Consider the following 19,437-nt stretch of genomic DNA (forward strand, 5'->3'; position numbering starts at 1 on the left):
CGTCCATGGCAACCACTCGGGCTAAGGTCTAGTTTAGCCAATGAAATCTTGCTGTATTTGTAATGTATGCGAGTGAAATTTAGCATGGCGGATTCATGCAGATGGACGAGGCACTTGCTGTCGAAAATTTGGGTAAAATCGGTTAAATTTTGCCTGTGTTCGACGAAAACGCGTTGCTATAGTGGAGCCCAACAAGCACACCCTATGAAATCGACTGAAAACTTTGATTTTGATTTGGAAAAGGCTCGAATTTTTTCCAGCAAAGCGAGAGTCATAAGAGAAGACGTCAAACCTTACTAAACAACTGACGGAGGTAAGTGTTTTAATCCTAATTGTTTTAAAGTCCATTCAAGGCGCTTTTAATATGTCAAGATCGGCCGTTATGCGACTCCATTTTGAATTTCAGAGGTACTGAATTTCGAGCAGAAAGTCTAATTTTGGTTCCAAAGAGTGCGGTCACACTTTTATTCGTCCAATAGAGAACTTAGCAAATAAATTACGCTAGATCTACGTATATAGTAAACGTTCTTAGTCAACAAACCAATACATTGCCACTGTAAAGGGAAGCGTTTTACTCATTCGCTCTTCGTTTTAAATTTCTCTCTTTAGGTTTGGGAGCTTTCCCTGCTAATTCTGGATTTGACGTAATCTCGTGTCCTTTTTCTTTACATCGTCAAAATGCTGAGACTGGGTTTTGAATTCGGAGTGTCTTCCTTCAATCCCTTGTTCACAATAGTATCCAAGACCCATGTGACTGTCGAAGGAAAGGGCACGCATGTTCTTCTAGCATATATAGCTTTGGTGTGATCATCATGTCTGGGAATTTTTCCCTAATGAACTGAAGAAATTTGTGATGTCTTCCTCTACAACAAGAACACAAGAAAAGGGGGAACAGTGAGACATGATCCTATTATTGTATTCATGTTTTCCATGAAAGGCAGTTATTCTTTCACTTACCTAGCTTATCAGTCTTGTCATCAATGAGCTATTTGAGGGTAGAAGTTATGTTACCTTGCAGCAAGTGTGTACATGGTTACAAATGAATGATTTTCCATGTTAAGCTTGTCTCTCCACATTCATTTTCTTAAGAATCTCATCCAAATGAATTGGTAGTGGTCCATTGGCTTTCTCAAAGGCAGCCAATTCCATTTGTTCATCTGTAAGCTTTTCCTATAATGTTGAGATAGTACTATTGAAATATGAACTACTTTACGTACTGTTCAGTAGCTATAATTTGATGGGTTGTTAAATTGATTTGTGCTAGTGTAATATTATAAATCAAACTATAACACAGAATCATAGCTTCCTTCACTAAAAAATTAAGATAGGTTTGAATCATGTGTGATGGGATTGGAGGATTGTACAGCTGTGATACTGGAAAACACAAATTGAGAAAAATTACCTCTTCCTTTGCATTTCTAAGGAGTGTGTCTATCTCCTCCTGTAGTAGTGTAAAGTAGGCTGGCATGATATTTACACTAGAATGTAGACTTTGTAAATTCAGCAACTCCTGTAAATAAATTCTTTTATCTTACTTTGTCCAATTCAATGTCTGGCAGTTTCTCATGAATCACTTTGTGATAAAACTTTTGTTGACTTGTAACAGAGCCATCTGCTACAAACTTTTCATAATCCTCTTGAATGTTTTCAAGGGTTGGGAGTTCAGTATGTCCATGTTTATGGCAAGAGACTTGCATCATTTTGGGATTTATCTTCCACCAATGACATAAATACTTGCCTGCAAATACAATTCTAATGGTGAAAACCTGTTTCACAGAAATAGTAATGTACAATACAGGCTACATTTAAGTTCTTTTAGTTGATTGCTCAATCATATAGTTATTAGTATGCATGAATTATTGTCTAGATCAGACCTGAGGCACCAGCTGTTCCAAAATCTTACATAGGGATTCAGACACCAAACAGGAAAACCACTTTCTTTTCACCTTAGAAATAGGGAAAATGTAAGAACAATTTAGTCAAAATTATGCTATTTCTAGTCTCATCATCTAGACTAATTAAAAGTGTAATACATTTTTTGTTACTCACCCCCAGGTTGTTTCTTTCAAGGTGTTTACTTGTTCTTTATATTTCATTAAGGCTGTCTTTAAATTGGCCCACTATCTTTTGCATGGAACATAGCAAAGACAATGCCATTGTCTGGACTAATTGATACCGTACCTCTTTGCAAATTGGGCACATCTACTCATGCTTGATGTTTTCAACAAACTGTTTTGGTATATGAACTATATGAAATATTATTATGAAATATATGAACTTCATATATTTCATTGTAACAAAACTGTTTTTGGTAAAGAGGTTCTGATCTTCAATAACTTGGTAGATTCTTTACCTCCTCAGGAAATGAGAATGTGGCTGGGTGGTTGAAAGCTTAAAGTACTAGACATCCCTTCCACCATTTCTACTTGTTCCTTGGGTCCAGCAGAGTCCTCTGAGTTTTACTCCAGGTTTACTCTTCTTCTTCCTACCAGGTTTCTGATGATCTTTGAAGGAACTACAGATCTTATAGTTTCAAGTTCGTTTGTGTGGAGGCCACACATTGATTGCAAGGCATGTGCCTCTTAGAGCAACTTGAAGCACTTGTGGCAGAACTTGGGAGGGTACATGTCAAGGTCATCTTTACAAACACCAAAGGCTGTAAAATTATCTCTATCTTATCAGCGCAGAGAAAACTGTTCCCGTATCTTTTGTCTTCTACAATCGCTGTCCACAAATTCGGCAAATTTTTTGTAATAATTGTCGATGTTCAGAGAGACCAAACGTAGCCATCTAAATGTATATCCGAACCGAGTCCTAAATTAAACTTGTGAGCAACGCAATACTAAAGAAATTGACTAAAGAAATGTTTCGATCGTGATCGAAATTTCCACCAAAAGAAACGTCTTGTCCGTGCTTTCACTATTTCCGTAGCTTCCCGTGACAGATCGATGACGTACAGTTTTTGGGGAGGAGATCACACGCATGTAGTGCGACTTTCCTGCACGTAATAGATGGCCGTGGATATTTTAGCAGTTTGTCATACATCTTGTATTCTTTACTTAACCCATGGGTGAGCATGATTGTATCAAAAAGATAAATTGGCGTTGTTTAGGGGAATTTGTTCGAGGTCAAAGAGGAAATGGGCGCCATATTTACTATTTCGGTGGTGAAAAGTAATCGCGGATTACACTGCTCAAAACAATTCGGATTAAAACGTCTTTGTACAGAAACTTGCTGCAAAGGAGAGATATAAAGCCAGAGTTGTTTCTTTATTGACAGAAAAATTCGAATCAATCAGAATCTTGCCTGAAAATAAGAAGACCTCTAAGAGGTCATAAATCATTTCGCGTCAAAACAAGGTGCCTTTCAGCCGTCGCATAGTTAACTATCCCGCACACGCAATATTTCCTAGGCGAACATTAACCAGAGAAGCAAAAAAAATGCATGCGCATAAGTTAGCTATTTCCTTGGACTCTGCGCATATATTTTTTGTGACTTAGTTATCAGTGGGTTCTTTCTTGTTGAGCCGTTCAGCGTACATTTTCAGCGGTTTCAAATTGAAAATGTAAATCTGACGTGCGCGAACTAAATTTCCACTGGCGGGCGTTTTGAAACAGCCGGCCCTGGGGTGGGATGGGTGGGAAGGTGAGATCGATATGGACTGAAGAGGCTGCCAGGGGCGCCTGAGAAAATGCCGACGTCTGTTCTCAACCTTAAAACATCTCATTGTAACAAACCTGTAATTCAGCTCTCTGCAAAAGGTTTGAATAAGCATTAGTATCATATTAGTATAGTTCTCTTGGCTATTCTGGTTCTTATGGTTCTCTTGGTTCTCGTAATTCTTCTCCAGTAAGAACCTCACTACTGACGTCACGGAAATCGTATACAATTTAATGTAAATTAATAAACATCGAGACTCTATTCAGGTTGTGCCCATAGTTCTCTTGGCTATCCTTGTTTTCTTGGTTCTCTTGGTTCTTCTGGTACTTCTCGTTATTCTGGTTCTCTTGGTTCTTCTGGTTCTCTTGGTTCTTCTGGATCTCTTGGTTCTCTTGGTTCTTCTGGTTCTCTTAGTTCTTCTGATTCTCTTGGTTCACTTGGTTCTTCTAGTTCTCTTGGTTCTTTTGGTTCTCTTGGTTCGTCTGGTTCTTTTGGTTCTCTTCGTTCTTCTGGTTCTCTTGGTTCTTCTGGTTGTCTTGGTTCTCTTGGCTCTTCTGGTTCTCTTGGCTCTTCTGGTTCTCTTGGCTCTTCTGGTTCTCTTGGCTCTTCTGGTTCTCTTGGTTCTTCTGGTTCTCTTGGTTCACTTGGTTCTTCTGGTTCTCTTGGTTCTCTTGGTTCTTTTGGTTCTCTTGGTTCTTCTGGTTCTCTTGGTTCTCTTGGTTCTCTTGGTTCTCTTGGTTCTCTTGGTTCTCTTGGTTCTACTGGTTCTCTTGGGTCTCTCGGTTCTCTTGGTTCTACTGGTTCTCTTAGTTCTCTTGGTTCTCTTGGTTCTCCTGGTTCTCTTGGTTGTTCTGGTCTGGTTCTTCTGGTTCTGTTGGTTCTTCTGGTTCTCTTGGTTCTTTTGGTTCTCTTGGTTCTCTTGGTTCTCTTGGTTCTCCTGGTTCTTCTGATTCTCTTGGTTCTCTTGGTTCTTCTGGTTCTCTTGGTTCTTCTGGTTCTCTTGGTTCTTCTGGTTCTTCTGGTTCTCTTGGTTCACTTGGTTCTTCTGGTTCTCTGGATTCTCTTGGTTGTCTTGGTTCTTCTGGTTCTTCTGGTTCTGTTGGTTCTTCTGGTTCTCTTGGTTCTCTGGGTTCTCTTGTTTCTCTTGGTTCTCTTGGTTCTTCTGGTTCTTCTGGTTCTGTTGGTTCTTCTGGTTCTCTTGGTTCTTTTGGTTCTCTTGGTTCTCTTGGTTCTCTTGGTTCTCTTGGTTTTCTTGTTTCTCTTGGTTTTGGTTTCTTCTGATTTTCTTGGTTCTCTTGGTTCTTCTGGTTCTCTTGGTTCTTCTGGTTCTCTTGGTTCTCTTGGATCTCTTGGTTCTCTTGGTTCTTCTGATTCTCTTGGTTCTCTTGGTTTTCTTTGTTCTTCTGGTTCTCTTGGTTCTTCTGGTTCTCTTAGTTCTTCTGGTTCTCTCGGTTCTTCTGGTTCTCTTGGTTCTTCTGGTTCTCTTGATTCTTCTGGTTCTCTTGGCTTTTCTGGTTTTTTTGTTTCTCTTGGTTCTCTTGGTTCTTTTGGTTCTCTTGGTTCTTCTGGTTCTTCTGGTTCTCTTAGTTCTTCTGGTTCTCTTGGTTCTTCTGGCTCTCTTGGTTCTTCTGGTTCTCTTGGTTTGTCTGGTTCTCTTGGTTGTTGTGGTTCTTGTGGTTCTTCTGGTTCTTCTGGTTCTCTTGGTTCTTCTGGTTCTCTTGGTTTTTCTGGTTCTTCTGGTTCTCTTGGTTCTCTTGGTTCTTCTGGTTCTCTTGGTTTTTCTGTTTCTCTTGGTTCTCTTGGTTCTTTTGGTTCTCTTGGTTCTTCTGGTTCTTCTGGTTCTGTTGGTTCTTCTGGTTCTCTTGGTTCTTCTGGTTCTCTTGGTTCTTCTGGTTCTCTTGCTTCTTCTGGTTCTCTTGCTTCTTCTGGTTCTCTTGGTTCACTTGGTTCTTCTGGTTCTCTTGGTTCTCTGGGTTCTCTGAGTTCTCTTGGTTCTCTTGGTTCTTCTGGTTCTTCTGGTTCTCTTGGTTCTCTTGGTTCTTCTGGTTCTCTTTGTTCTTTTGGTTCTCTTGGTTCTCTTAGTTCTCTTGGTTCTCTTGGTTCTCTTGGTTCTCTTGGTTTTCTTGTTTCTCTTGGTTTTGGTTTCTTCTGATTTTCTTGGTTCTCTTGGTTCTTCTGGTTCACTTAGTTCTCTTGGATCTCTTGGTTCTCTTGGTTCTTCTGATTCTCTTGGTTCTCTTGGTTTTCTTGACTCTTCTGGTTCTCTTGGTTCTTCTGGTTCTCTTCGTTCTACTGGTTCTCTCGGTTCTTCTGGTTCTCTTGGTTCTTCTGGTTCTCTTGGTTCTACTGGTTCTCTTGGTTCTCTTGGTTCTTGTGGTTCTTCAGGTTCTTCTGGTTCTCTTGGTTCTTCTGGTTCTTCTTGTTCTCTTGGTTCTCTTGGTTCTCTTGGTTCCCTTGGTTCTCTTGGTTCTACTGGTTCTCTTGGTTCTCTTGGTTCTTGTGGTTCTTCTGGTTCTCTTGGTTCTTCTGGTTCTCTTGGTTCTTCTGGTTCTTCTTGTTCTCTTGGTTCTCTTGGTTCCCTTGGTTCTCTTGGTTCTACTGGTTCTCTTGGTTTTCTTGGTTCTTGTGGTTCTTCAGGTTCTTCTGGTTCTCTTGGTTCTCTTGGTTCTTCTGGTTCTCTTGGTTCTTCTGGTTCTCTTGGTTTTTCTGGTTCTTCTGGTTCTCTTGGTTCTTCTGGTTCTCTTGGTTCTTCTGGTTGTCTTGGTTCTCTTGGCTCTTCTGGTTCTCTTGGCTCTTCTGGTTCTCTTGGTTCTTCTGGTTCTCTTGGTTCTTCTGGTTCTCTTGGTTCACTTGGTTCTTCTGGTTCTCTTGGTTCTCTTGGTTCTTTTGGTTCTCTTGGTTCTTCTGGTTCTCTTGGTTCTCTTGGTTGTCTTGGTTCTCTTGGTTTTACTGGTTCTCTTGGGTCTCTCGGTTCTCTTGGTTCTACTGGTTCTCTTAGTTCTCTTGGTTCTCTTGGTTCTTCTGGTTCTCTTGGTTGTTCTGGTCTGGTTCTTCTGGTTCTGTTGGTTCTTCTGGTTCTCTTGGTTCTTTTGATTCTCTTGGTTCTCTTGGTTCTCTTGGTTCTGCTGGTTCTTCTGATTCTCTTGGTTCTCTTGGTTCTTCTGGTTCTCTTGGTTCTTCTGGTTCTCTTGGTTCTTCTGGTTCTTCTGGTTCTCTTGGTTCACTTGGTTCTTCTGGTTCTCTTGGTTCTCTGGGTTCTCTTGGTTGTCTTGGTTCTTCTGGTTCTTCTGGTTCTCTTGGTTCTTCTGGTTCTCTTGGTTCACTTGGTTCTTCTGGTTCTCTTGGTTCTCTTGGTTCTCTTGGTTCTCTTGGTTCTTCTGGTTCTCTTGGTTCTTCTGGTTCTCTTGGTTCTTCTGGTTCTTCTTGTTCTCTTGGTTCTCTTGGGTCTCTCGGTTCTCTTGGTTCTACTGGTTCTCTTGGTTCTTGTGGTTCTTCTGGTTCTCTTGGTTCTTCTGGTTCTCTTGGTTCTTCTGGTTCTTCTTGTTCTCTTGGTTCTCTTGGGTCTCTCGGTTCTCTTGGTTCTACTGGTTCTCTTAGTTCTCTTGGTTCTCTTGGTTCTTCTGGTTCTGTTGGTTCTTCTGGTTCTCTTGGTTCTTTTGGTTCTCTTTGTTCTCTTGGTTCTCCTGGTTCTTCTGATTCTCTTGGTTCTCTTGGTTCTTCTGGTTCTCTTGGTTCTTCTGGTTCTCTTGGTTCTTCTGGTTCTTCTGGTTCTCTTGGTTCACTTGGTTCTTCTGGTTCTCTTGATTCTCTGGGTTCTCTTGGTTGTCTTGGTTCTTCTGGTTCTTCTGGTTCTGTTGGTTCTTCTGGTTCTCTTGGTTCTCTGGGTTCTCTTGTTTCTCTTGGTTCTCTTGGTTCTTCTGGTTCTCTTGGTTTTCTTAGTTCTTCTGGTTTTCTTGGTTCTTCTGGTTCTCTTGGTTCTTCTGTTTCTCTTGGTTCTTCTGGTTCTTCTGGTTCTTCTGTTTCCCTTGGTTCTTCTGGTTCTCGTGGTTCTCCCTAGTATCCCTCCCGACAGAGCTGAATAACGTACACGCATGCACCAGGTTTTGCCGCGGAAACACGGATTTTGAGTCGTTCGCATGGTTGATTTGCTATCCGGTTGCTTCGAGGCGTAGTTTTCCTTGCCGCTCTTGTTTCACAGAACAACCTCCAAAAATTTGGTACACCCCCTAAAAATTTTCAAAAATTTATTTTCTCTTTTAAACCTTTGGAAATAGGAAAGTGCCTTCGACGAAAACAGAGTTCCTCGGTTTTAAAGGTCAGCCCTTGTTATTTTCCGCTATTTTCGCTAAATTTTAGACCTAGCACACTTGAGCCCGCGTTGTTGACCGCATACCCGCTGACGTAGCATTTCATTATTCAGCTCTGTCATCCCTCCCATAATCTTTCTGTTCTAAGCCAGCAGTGTTAAATGGTCAGTACCTTGATCGGTACTTCATATATGTTTATTATACTTTTGCTGCTCATTTCTTAACTTTGGCGGGCTTCTTAATTGAGTTGAGAGCATCGACGGCGAGAGCGAAATTCACAATGTTGAGAATTTGGAATTGAAACTAGCGAACATTGTGCTACCGTTCAAAGAGATTGTCCCGTTGGCTGCGAAGGAATGGCTAGAAAAAGTCGCTACAAGTCACGGAACCTCGCGAGAAATGTTGCTTTTAAGTGCTTTAACATCGCCGAGCGCGCTTATTTGGAAAGAGTACCTTGCAGGTATTTTCAACTTATGAGGAAAAGGGGAACCTTTTTACGGTTGTAATCGCGCCTTCAGGTTTTGGTTAAACACCCGCGTGCCACTTAGGATGCATCGATCCAATCGTAGAACATTTAGAACCAAAAATCGAAAAAAGCATTGTGATGGATGACGCGTCTTCCAACGGCCTGTTCAACCATTTTGTGTCAGGAGACGCAGTCCCTGTCCTCCGCATCGACGAGGCACATTCATTTTTGACGAAAATTACAAGTTTTTCTAAGTCTCCCCAAGCCAACCTGACGCTGGAACGCTTGTGCAAATGTTTCGACGGAGACTGCTGATGCGTGCCGAAGGGGAACAAAGGCAAACGCACAGGGATACCCTCGGCAAGAGCTTCACTTCTAGCATTCGCCACTCCCAAACATTTCCTCCAAACCTTTGGCCAAAGATTCTGTCTGCAGAGAATGGTTTTGCAGAACGAGTTCTTTTTTTCTACCAGAGAAAGAAGAGAAAGACTTGGAAGCTATGGCTCAACATAGTGGAGAATTGGAGGATTTTCCAATCCAGTCTTTAGATGGAGTGCTGGAGCAAACCTATGCTGAACACAACAACAACCCCCAATAAAGTACACCCTTACTGTCACTGCACGGGAGGCATTTTTTAAGTTTGCAAAGCCACAAGATCATTTGGCTAATTCTCAAGGAGCTGCCATTGACGTTGAAGCCAATGTCAACAACTCCAAGCGAAATAAGCTTGTACTGCGCCTGGCGCTCAGGATGCATGTTCTGTATGACCGTCTTATAAAAGCATTAGAACTTCAGACAGGCCCAGCAAGCCATAGCATTGGCCTGAACACTTTAAATATGGCAATTGTTATGATCCAGAGCCTTGAAATTTACAAGGGAATGTCACGCATGGTAAGTGATACTGTATACTTATGAGGGGTCATCTCCGCCAATATCCTGTTTCAAATTCTGTTCTAAAAAACCTGTATGCTATTGCTTTTTATCAAATTCTTTTCAGAATAGAAATTGGTGAAACAGAATAGAAATTGGCGAAACAGAATAGAAATTGGCGAAAAAGAATAGAAATTGGCGAAACACAATAGAAATTGGCGAAACACAATAGAAACTGGCGAAACAGAATAGACTCTATTTCTATTCTGTTTTTCCGACGAACCGAGTGGAACCTGAGTAAGAGCCAGTTAAACATTAAAATTTATTCTCCCGATTCCCGGTCAAAGAAATTTAAAATTTATTCTTGCCTGATGACCAGTCTGTTTACCGACCGTAAATTAACTGTGTAATATCGAGAATCCGCCGACAGTTGCAAAATTTTGTAATTCGTTTTATTTTTTCAAAAGGACCCTTTTAATGCACCTTTTTCGAAAATTATATCAAAAAGTTCTATGCGCCTTTTTTTCTCCGAAAAAGCGAAAAGTTCGAGATCCGCCTGAATGGCCGTTGTCCTCCCCGCAAAGCAATGAAAAATGATACAACTTTGGCAACTTCGTACACTACAACGCGATGCAATCCCGCTTTTAAATTTTGTGTTCTAGCAGATGGTCCTTTTATCTCTTAGGAAATATTAATTTCTTGTTATTTTGTTACGTTCAAGTCTGAATAGTGACCCGTTGAAATAAAGTACTTTGAACGGCTGTCACGAGGTCAAAGCCAATCTTTCAACTTGGCCAGGAATGTATCAAATACATACCCTCTTGCGTGACAGCCGTTCAACGTACTTTATTTCAACGGGTCACTATTCAGACTTGAACGTAACAAAATAACAAGAAATCAATATTTCCTAAGTTTAAGTTTTAGGTATAAACCTATCACCTGCACAGCTACTCATGGGTAGAAGATTAAAAACTTCCCAACCAACAATGGTTGATTTGCTTAAACCCCCACGATCACAAGCAATTCAGCAACACTTTCAAAAGAGAAAGGAGAGAGAGAAGTCCTATTATGACCAACACAGTAGAAAAGAGTTGCCCCCCTTAAATCCAGCATATATCATATTTGAACTACGGCTTAGTAAATTAAAATGAGCATGATCAACGCGGCAGAGAAAATAGTATGCATAGTCTGTTTTATTAATATTTCTGTTTTGGTTGCTCTGTGCATATTTTACAGAAAGGTGTTGGAACATGTGGATTCCTGGATTTGGCAGTGATGAACTTCGACCGTTCAAGAAACAGGCCACTACAGAAGCTCACAAACAGGTCAGTGCAAAACAATTGTTCCGAATTCTCGCTACAAAACAGTGCCAACCTAGTCTTGTTTAAAAAGATTTTGATTAGGTGTCTAGCATAGCGCTTTTACTTTTTTTTTTTTTTGTTTTTGCCTTTTTTGTTTCGTCCTTTTTTTTTTTTTTTTTTTTTTTTGCTTTTGTTTTGTTTTTTTTCCTTTCTAAGAATTTATTACTTACAGCTATTATCCATTAATTAGTGACTGCAGGGGCTCGCCCAAAAGGTGTCCTAGACTCTTGGGGGTTTCCTTTGGCAAAAAAGTTGGGCTAATTAAACGTGCGATCAATACACAATTGATTAGCCTGACACTTATATCGCGAGACAAATGATTAAACGTTGATTTAAATACTTTGAAACCACGATAAACAACAACATTTTCTATGTATTGGCTACTGTTTATCTCAGTTTCCTTTCCGCCCCAGTCTCTCTCAGTTTTACAATCTGACTTGGGCTTAGATGCATTTCGTGTGGCAGAGTTCCTTAATACGGGACCACTTTCGTTTGAAAGTATCATTGATTGGATCTGTTTTTACTTTGTTTCTGAGATGTTTGTCCGCTACTTTTTTTTTATCTTACAGAGGTTGGCAATAATACGAAAATCAATGAAGAAGTAATAGAGGCGCGGGCAGCTTTTTGAAAGAGAAACTTCTAATATGTTGCCTTGTACGGATATTGATACTTATGATGATGCATGATGTCAGAGGTCCTAGTTTTTTGTTTAAGGGAAAGCTTATGGTCTGATGTTTCATTGGCATTTTTACGTTGGTTGATGACTTTCGTTGAGTTCGTCGTCAAATCATTGTGGTGACATCGAGAGAATTCGGGATAAATATCGAAGCCATTAAACTTGAACTGATTTGTAATTTTAAACAGAAGGCGCAACAACTTGGGAATTAAAGGCAATTGTATCAGAAGCAGTAGATAAAACCTTTTAATCCTTTACCTCCAAGGATTTGATCGTTAATTCTCCCCTCTGCTTGCTTCACATTTCCTTGCAAATTAGTTTCGAGAATTTGATGATATATCAGGATAGCGGACCACTTCTAACTGATAAGGTTGAGTATTCTCGTTACCTGTTTGTTGAATAATGTATGGAGATTAGAAAGAAAAGTTACTTGTTAATCACTTGTGGGAGTTAAAAGATTAAACTCCAGAAGAAAAATCAGTTTCAGTGTGAAATACAGGAGAGCAAAATGCGTAAGCGCACAGAAGTCATTTTTTTATTTTTATGCTTCGCATGAGGAAAAGCCCCCAAAGGACCAAAGGGGAATGTTTCAAGCAATTATTTGAGAACTTAGAAAATGGCTTTGTACGAGCGGGTTGTATACTGTGGTACATTGTACATCTGTTATCTGCAAGGGCACAAAGATATTCACTAAATTTCTTTGTTCGATGATGATATTTCCACATCTCTTTTTATAGCTAAGTGATGTAGTTTTTTTCACTCGTTTCAATTCTGATCAAAGCAAATGACAAATTAAAAAGCTGTACCAATGAAAAACTTTCAATAAATGATAGCGCGCAGTTTTAATGTACGTTTTTCTTGGTGTTATTTCCCCTTCATCTTAGTGTGTGAGGAGTTACATGCAGACAAACTTACTAGGATCAAACCGTCTGGCTAGGGCGTGGCTCAGTGCGTGCGAGAACCTCCTTGATTGGTTAAGGGGACACCTCCTGAGGCCGAGCCTGGGGCCTCCCAAACAAGTTTTAGAGTTGTAACGAGACGGTAAAGTTTACCGCAAGCGAGCTGGCCCACATTATTAGCGCTGAAAGACGCGCGTTTCTCCGCTCCCGGAAAGATTGGAGACGAATTGGGGGGAGGGTTGTCGGGGTCTGGTACTAATTATCATTACCAGTGCCAGACCCCCTGGCAGACCTCTTACCGACTCGCGTTGCTCAAGGCCTCGCAATTTCCCGCGGGCGAAGAGCTAGTGCCGAAGCGTAGATAGTAAGAAGGGCCTGCGTCGATCATCACTCTCTGATTGGCCAACTGGACCATGTGTGCACTTCATTTATCAATTTTTTATAAGAATTTTTATTGAGCATTTGTTTGAAATAGAAAATCTTAAAAACAATTTTCAGAATAAATATCTCAGGGTATGGGGTCCTCTGGGGCGATTTGAGGACTTGTAATGCAATATGACAAGAAAAAAATACAACCAGCCAATGTGTGAAACGTTCCCGCTATGTAGAACGTCAGGAAATATGATCCGGATACGTCGGCCAGGAAACCTGGGGAAAAAGGATAAAGGAAATTGATGAAAGGAACTACCTTGAATAGGTTTGGGCGGTATGTTTCAAGATGCTGATAAAAAATCAATTTACGAAAAAAAGAGGCTCGAGTCTGAACTCCGTAGAAAGAATGTGTTAACTTGTTAAAATAAGCACACCATTCAGCTTGAATAAAAACTCCGTAACTTCTTACAGTTCCAAAGAAAGGGATAACAAATTTGCTTGAACATATGCAGGCAGGCAAATGTACTCAGTCACCAACTGAACTGAAATCCACTCACCTCCAAAGGGGGGACCTACTGCTAATGCAATCGCTAAACAGAAGTGGAAGAATCCAAATCCTTGAGACCGTTGTTTTGGGGAAAGCGTTGCCATCGTGAAGATGTTCATTGAAGAGACTATAGCTCCGTCGGCAACAGCGTAGGCGACAAAACAGGCCAACAATTGGTTGTACGACTTCGTAAAGGTGGTTAAAGCTGCAGTTACTCCAGCAACGAACACGGCCACTTGCATAATTAACCTTGGATATGATCTATCCTTGTCACACACGTGACCTGTTAAGGCTCTCATAGCAACTGTCACTATTCCATTCCAAAAGTACATCATAGATACGCGGTTTGCGTCAATGCCACGTTCGTGGCAGTATTCTGCCTGCAAGAGGGCAAAAGTTATCTGAGCTAACTAGCATAATTGATGGGAATTGCTTTACAGGAGCACCTAATTATTTCATGAGCTGTGTTAGGGATTGGTTTATAGGGAGCACCCAATGATTTTTCCTTTCTCTCCTGCTTCTTCTACAAACTTAAAAGAGGCTAAAAAGCCGAACCCCCTCTGTGGGCACCACCTTTTTCATTCGGGCTCAAACAATAACCTACTCTCGCTACAATTTGATTAGAATCCTTTTCAACAAACAAGATTAAAAGACTCGCTTTTATACATACATCTTATTAACCAAGCGCGAGGGCCGTACTGGGAGAATATCGGCCCGAGGTCTTGACAGTACGGAACGAGCGCAGCGAGGTCCGTACAAAAAAGACCGAGGGCCGATATTCTTCCAGTACGGTCCCGAGCAAGCTTTGTTAATAAGAGATTTATTATACGACTGAAGTTCAAAGGGACACAAGTGCGGTATCATTCGGGACCATTCGGGACAGTGCCCGGTCCAATACTGAGAGAATATTGACCGGCAATAGAGCATTTTGATTGGTTGATTTTAGTTATTGGCCCTCTGACTGCCCGAGTCGTGTAATAATTCTTGTTAAATATTGATAAATATGCAAACAGATTTTCAAGACAAATTTATGCAGATAAATTTTAACGACAAATTTTTCTATAAAATAACTCAGCGTTTCCACGTAACCTTGACGCTGTTATCAGGAGGATGATGATTATTCTAAGAGAGCAAGGAGTCCTGATAAATTTGAATGAGTTAATACCAGGCAGCACCAAACAGAAATAGCATGACACGAATAAGTAACGGCGTTGCGATAACACTGAAACGTCAAGCTAATAGTAAAAGTAAGGACTATTGCTATATCCCACGAAAGCAAGTTTGTTGTCCCTCCCCTCCGATCTCTACAAGCATTTCGACAAGGTTCCCTAATGGTTAAGTGTACTCATTTTATACTGAAAAGGCGCAACGCAAGAGCAAAGTATGTTTCTCAAAATGTTCTGGAGAGAATGTGAGTAACACGCTTCATTAATTCACAACAATTTACCATGTGAACTAAAGGGACAGTAAGACTGCAGAAGCACGCGGTACTTCCTATCAAGTGGACAATGTATTGCTTATTTTTCAAGTATGAAAAATCTAGAGTCGAGCACAACTTTGATGGCTCCTTGACTTGATCAGTACTCTCTTGGTCGTTGTCTACTATGTTCAAGCTAAATGAACAAGACAATATGCAAGTTGCGAAGGACATCCCTGCCATGGCAACAAATGTGACTCTCCAGGAGCTCACTGACAACAAGGCCTGAATGATGGGGCTCATTACAATTAATCCCCCTCCGCACCCCATGAGAACGAGCCCTGTTGCCAAAGAACGCCTCTTGATAAAGAAGGTAGGCACGATAGTTAGCACAACAAAGTAGGTGCAGCAACTCCCAAAGCCAAGCCCAACGCCAAACGTGAAGTACATCACGGTCAGATTTGGGGCTTGCGAAGTAGCAAGGAGGGCCACGGTGGAGATAATACCCCCGACAATACCAACTGTACGGTGATTGAATCGATCGCATAGAAGTCCTACAACTGGTCCAAAAAGACTGCCGCATGCATATGACAGAGAGCCAACCCAAGCTATTGGAAGAGAAGAAAGAACATAAAACAGTATTGGGTAGCTCGGTATCAGATGGTGGATTTTCCTCTCTTAGCTCATGACAGAAACCTACGCTGAGATTTTTTTTCAATAGAAAGTTGAGCAACAGGCCGTTCATCTCATGAGAACTCAAATGTTGTAATTGATTCGGCAGTACTCATTCAAAATTCAAAAGCAGTAGAGCCTTGCTCATTTGAAATTATTCCTGGAAATTCATCCAGCAGTATCTGAGCAACTGCACACCTACCCCTCCCCTAACCCATTGTCACCCTTAACTTGTCATCAATTGACTGTCATTGGGTTAGGGGAGGGGTAGGTGCGCATTTGAAGTATCTGAGCAATTGCACACCTACCCCTCCCCTAACCCAGCATAAACCCTAACTTATTATCAGTTGACTGTTATTGGGTTAGGGGAGGGGTAAGTGCACAGTTGTAGTATCCGAACAACTACAAACCCACCCTTCCCCTAACCCAACAGAAACCCTGACTTGTTATCAGTTGACTGTTATTGGGTTAGGGGAGGGGTAGGTGTGCAGTTGCTGAGATACTGATATTGATCCCAAATCGTCATAAAAATGCTCACGAGAAACCTATATGCAAATTATGATGGAAGGTGTCATCCACAGCCTTGGCCTGCTATTATTTACCGGCCTAAACCACGATCAAATATCATGTTTAAGTCAGGGTATATATCTGGTAGTATACCTCGTCTTTATATTAGATGCATAGACATGAAATTTCTTGTACAATTTACCAGAACGAATCACGCATCCCAGAAAGGGAATGTTAAACGACACGTCAACGTTATTTCCTACCTGTCTTGGCTTTTCCTTCTTTGAATTCGTGGAGTAGCACTGGGAATAATAGACCGTAGGAATACGAAAAGCCACCGGCAATCAAAATGCTCAGAAACCCACAGAAACATACAAAGTAAGCATACGGGCCGTCAGGCTTCTTACAGTCCTTCAGGAATCGCGAAATCCGCCTGAAATCTTTGGAACCTTGCTGATGTACTGTGGTCTTTATAATTGGTGTTGGCAGGCCGTACTCTCCTTGTCCTTCCATCCACGCGAGACTATGAGTAAGAAAATAAAATCCTGCATAAGGCTGTTATTGTAACTCGTGCGAGAAAGACACAACATGTGCTTTGATAGATGAGTGTCTACCTATTTACCCAAAAAGTCTACAGCGACATGGTTTATGTTTTGTTATCCCTTTTTCTCTCAAGACAATAAAAACGCGATATGCAATGAGTATTTTTAACCAAAGATCTCAATTCTCAACACTTAACAGACTAAAAAGAACCGGATTGATTTGAACTGAAGAAGTTCATCAAAGCCAGAGTGATGTTTTCCAGTCGTTTCGTACCCACGGCCTTTTCGTACCCAGTCGTTTCGTGCCCAATTACAGACGATTCGTGCCAGGATACCAATACATTCTTGTAATTTATTTTTTACTGGATTAATCATTTTTCTGATTTAATATTGCACTTAATTTTTTCCTGTTTATGCATTTATGATTCGCTGTTTTTTTCTTTTTTCAGCTGTTTTAGTTATTATTTATTGTGAAATTTAGGTAACCATTCAGTGAGGGAAGTTGTTTCCTGTCAAGGGTTTGCTTGTCAATACTTGTCTACACTTCTTGTCAATGGGAAGTTTGGCTCGCAGTGGAGGTAGGTCTTTATGTCACGGATGAGGAAGTCTTGCTTTTTACTTCGATTTTTACGTCATTTCACCTCGTGGATTTGCGAAGCATAAGAACGAATATTAAATGTGTGGATCACATATTTCGTGGCGTTGGCAGGGCCTCAGGAGTCTGGGGAGAGCATGCGTCTTATTAAAGATGGCGGACTGAATGCGCCCTTACACCATGGAATAGCCAATACATCAGAATTTGAACTACTGACCATTCATTCTTAAAACTTACTCCAAAGTTTAGGAGGGTAGGAATTAGACATCGAAGTTATTTGGGAACCTATGATTTGATCCCGCGAGATGAACCGCAACAAATGCAAATGATTCATGCCTGGTTGTCTTTACTTATTGGACCACTTTGGAATTGGGATACTTTCCTTTCATACTCTGGGATTGAAACAGTTAATCACGCGTGGTGAAATAGTGAAACACGTGTGGTGGCGGCCTTGTCTTTTTATCGCCCCCTTCTGTTCGTTTTGCCTGACCTACGTAGATACCGCCTCATAACGTGACTCAGTACCCTAAGGCAAAAACGTGAGTGCATAGCTGACGCCATCATTTCGGATCGATATCACTACCTGAGCAAATGTGCACTTACTCCTCCCTACTTCAACTTTAACACCTCACCTGTTATCAGTTGACTGTTGTTCATACGCCTGTCAGACGCCTGTCAGTGTGGTCTGGGAGGGGAAGGTTCACAGATACTTAGATACTAGGGACCTTAAGAAAAACCACGACGGCGACGGCAACGAGGACGTGGAAAAACAAGAGATCTAATTGGCAGAACGTGCGTTTTGAAACTTTGTACATTTCTTGGCCGTCCAACAACGTGAAATCGCCAAAATTTGCATCGTCTGCGAACCGAAACCGCGACGGCAAATTATTTTAATTTCCATTTGGAACTCAACGGCTACTTTACACGTCATGCTGAAGCTGAGCTGTGGCGCTGTATGAGAGTAAGCTCCTGTAGCCATTTTTGAAATTCTAGCTAAGAGTAGAAATTCATTTTTTAATCGAAGTCTTCGTTGGCGTCGCCGTCGGGGTTTCTTAAGGTCCCTAATGTCCCTACTTACCTTGGTCCACCGTTTCTACGGAATCCAAGGTCAGTTGCTCAGCCACCTTTTTCACAATTTTGCTTTGCCGGAGTTTGAATTTTCGTCGGCAAGTTCGTTCTTTTCATTTTCTTTTAATGGATTTGTCTTTTAGAACGCTTTGATTTGTAGATGCGTTCGTACTTTTGGTTCGAAGTTTCATTTCGTTCAGTACCTGTCTTGTCACGTTCACGTCGATCAAAAAGACATTATGGTACTGATGGCTATTAACAGGATGCTTATGTAAAAATAACTGAAAAGTTTTTAGTTGCTGCCTCATTTGATACGGTTATTTAGACTCTGATACAAATATAAGTTTTTTTTAGACGGATCGCGAATATTTGCGATTGCAGTTTCCCTACGCAGATTATTGCGCGATGTACGAAAACTCATAGTCACGGGATGCGAGTGTAGTCGTCGAGGACTATCGATTTATTATTTCATACATTGGTCAACTAACCTTTGTGGATTCTTGAAACCGGCCGTTTCTGAATTTAGAGGTACCCCGTGTATGTTTCTCCAGACTCTGGCAAAGTCAATCGCTTCACTGAGCTAATCGAATCAATGGTTTGGTACTTATGCCGTGTGTTTCAACAATTCTGTTATAGATTCAACATGTATCTATGGTTGAGTAATTAGGCGTGAGTTATTTTCATATCGAACAGTACATGCTTCTCCAGGGTCACGTTGTCAATGCAAAATGTTTTTTCCTAAGAAAATCCATAATTCTCAGGAAATGTGTACGTTGCTTCTCACATTGTACTAAGACATGACCACTTAAAGTTCAGTCATGACTAAAATTATTTGTGTGAGTCTGATGCGAATTACAAGATAAAGATTTTTAGATTTGCGTTTGGTGTATTAACCACAAACGTCAAACCGTGGTTGGCAGTTTGATGTTAGAAATGAGAAGTTTCGAAATGTTCAGCCTTTTATTAGATCGAAGTCAGCCTTCACATGAGAAAAATCAACACGTGTGCCGCCATCTTGAATTCCACACAGGATGGAGGTCCAACTTTTCAAACACAAAATGAGGCTAAAAGTTTGGTATTCTAGCGTCCCAAATGGATAGGTTAAAACAGAAAAGACTTATTCTCATCTAGCTGAAACTGCCTTGCCCGAAGTTCAACCGTGGATCAAAAACGTCGAGAGTGACCGCTGGCGGTTTGTAGTCACGTATTCGAAAACAAAGTGGATCTAAAACTCCCTAATAACTGAAATTCTACGAGTACCCTGATCGGTTAAAAAACCTATCGTTTATTGCATTGGTAAACCCACTGATTGTGGAAACATACTGCTTTTTGTACAAAAGTAGTACAGCGCACTTTTTATCGGTCTATCGAACTCCGACTCATGATTTACACGTGATCTACATACTTTTTTCGTGCTTTCCCAACATTCCGCGTGCGTTTTTACGCCGATAAAAGAGAGATCTATTGCTTAACTGAGG

General features: G+C 41.0%; 1 protein-coding gene, 1 long non-coding RNA gene and 1 pseudogene across 3 annotated transcripts; 2 read left to right on the plus strand and 1 right to left on the minus strand.

Moving 5' to 3' along the window:
- The first annotated feature begins 44 nt into the window (after positions 1–44).
- Positions 45–1,534, plus strand: LOC148725601 (uncharacterized). The gene is made up of 2 exons (XR_015990629.1): positions 45–313; positions 610–1,534. It is a non-coding gene; the product is annotated as an uncharacterized LOC148725601 (long non-coding RNA).
- A 6,594-nt stretch (positions 1,535–8,128) lies between these two features.
- Positions 8,129–12,190, plus strand: LOC148725602 (uncharacterized; annotated as a pseudogene). Its single transcript, XR_015991112.1, has 4 exons — positions 8,129–8,147; positions 8,215–9,324; positions 10,540–10,628; positions 11,234–12,190. The product of XR_015991112.1 is annotated as an uncharacterized LOC148725602 (transcript).
- A 555-nt stretch (positions 12,191–12,745) lies between these two features.
- LOC148725603 (monocarboxylate transporter 4-like) lies at positions 12,746–16,483 on the minus strand. The gene is made up of 3 exons (XM_088731797.1): positions 16,018–16,483; positions 14,606–15,183; positions 12,746–13,538 (listed from the first exon to the last, which is right to left on the minus strand). The coding sequence occupies exons 1-3, from the start codon at positions 16,265–16,267 to the stop codon at positions 13,077–13,079; spliced, it is 1,290 nt and encodes a 429-aa protein (XP_088587923.1). The 5' UTR covers positions 16,268–16,483; the 3' UTR covers positions 12,746–13,076.
- Between the last annotated feature and the right edge of the window lie 2,954 nt (positions 16,484–19,437).

Source organism: Stylophora pistillata, chromosome 8, assembly GCF_964205215.1.
Source record: "Stylophora pistillata chromosome 8, jaStyPist1.2, whole genome shotgun sequence".
Lineage (NCBI taxonomy): Eukaryota > Metazoa > Cnidaria > Anthozoa > Scleractinia > Pocilloporidae > Stylophora > Stylophora pistillata.

Excerpts from the sequence above, each read along its gene's own strand:
- LOC148725603 (XM_088731797.1), bottom strand. The coding sequence starts at position 16,267 with ATGGAAGGACAAGGAGAGTACGGCCTGCCAACACCAATTATAAAGACC. Across the intron at positions 15,184-16,017 it reads AGAAGGAAAAGCCAAGACAG|CTTGGGTTGGCTCTCTGTCA; the intron begins GTAGGAAATAAC and ends CTCTTCCAATAG. Across the intron at positions 13,539-14,605 it reads CTGTCCCTTTAGTTCACATG|GCAGAATACTGCCACGAACG; the intron begins GTAAATTGTTGT and ends GCCCTCTTGCAG.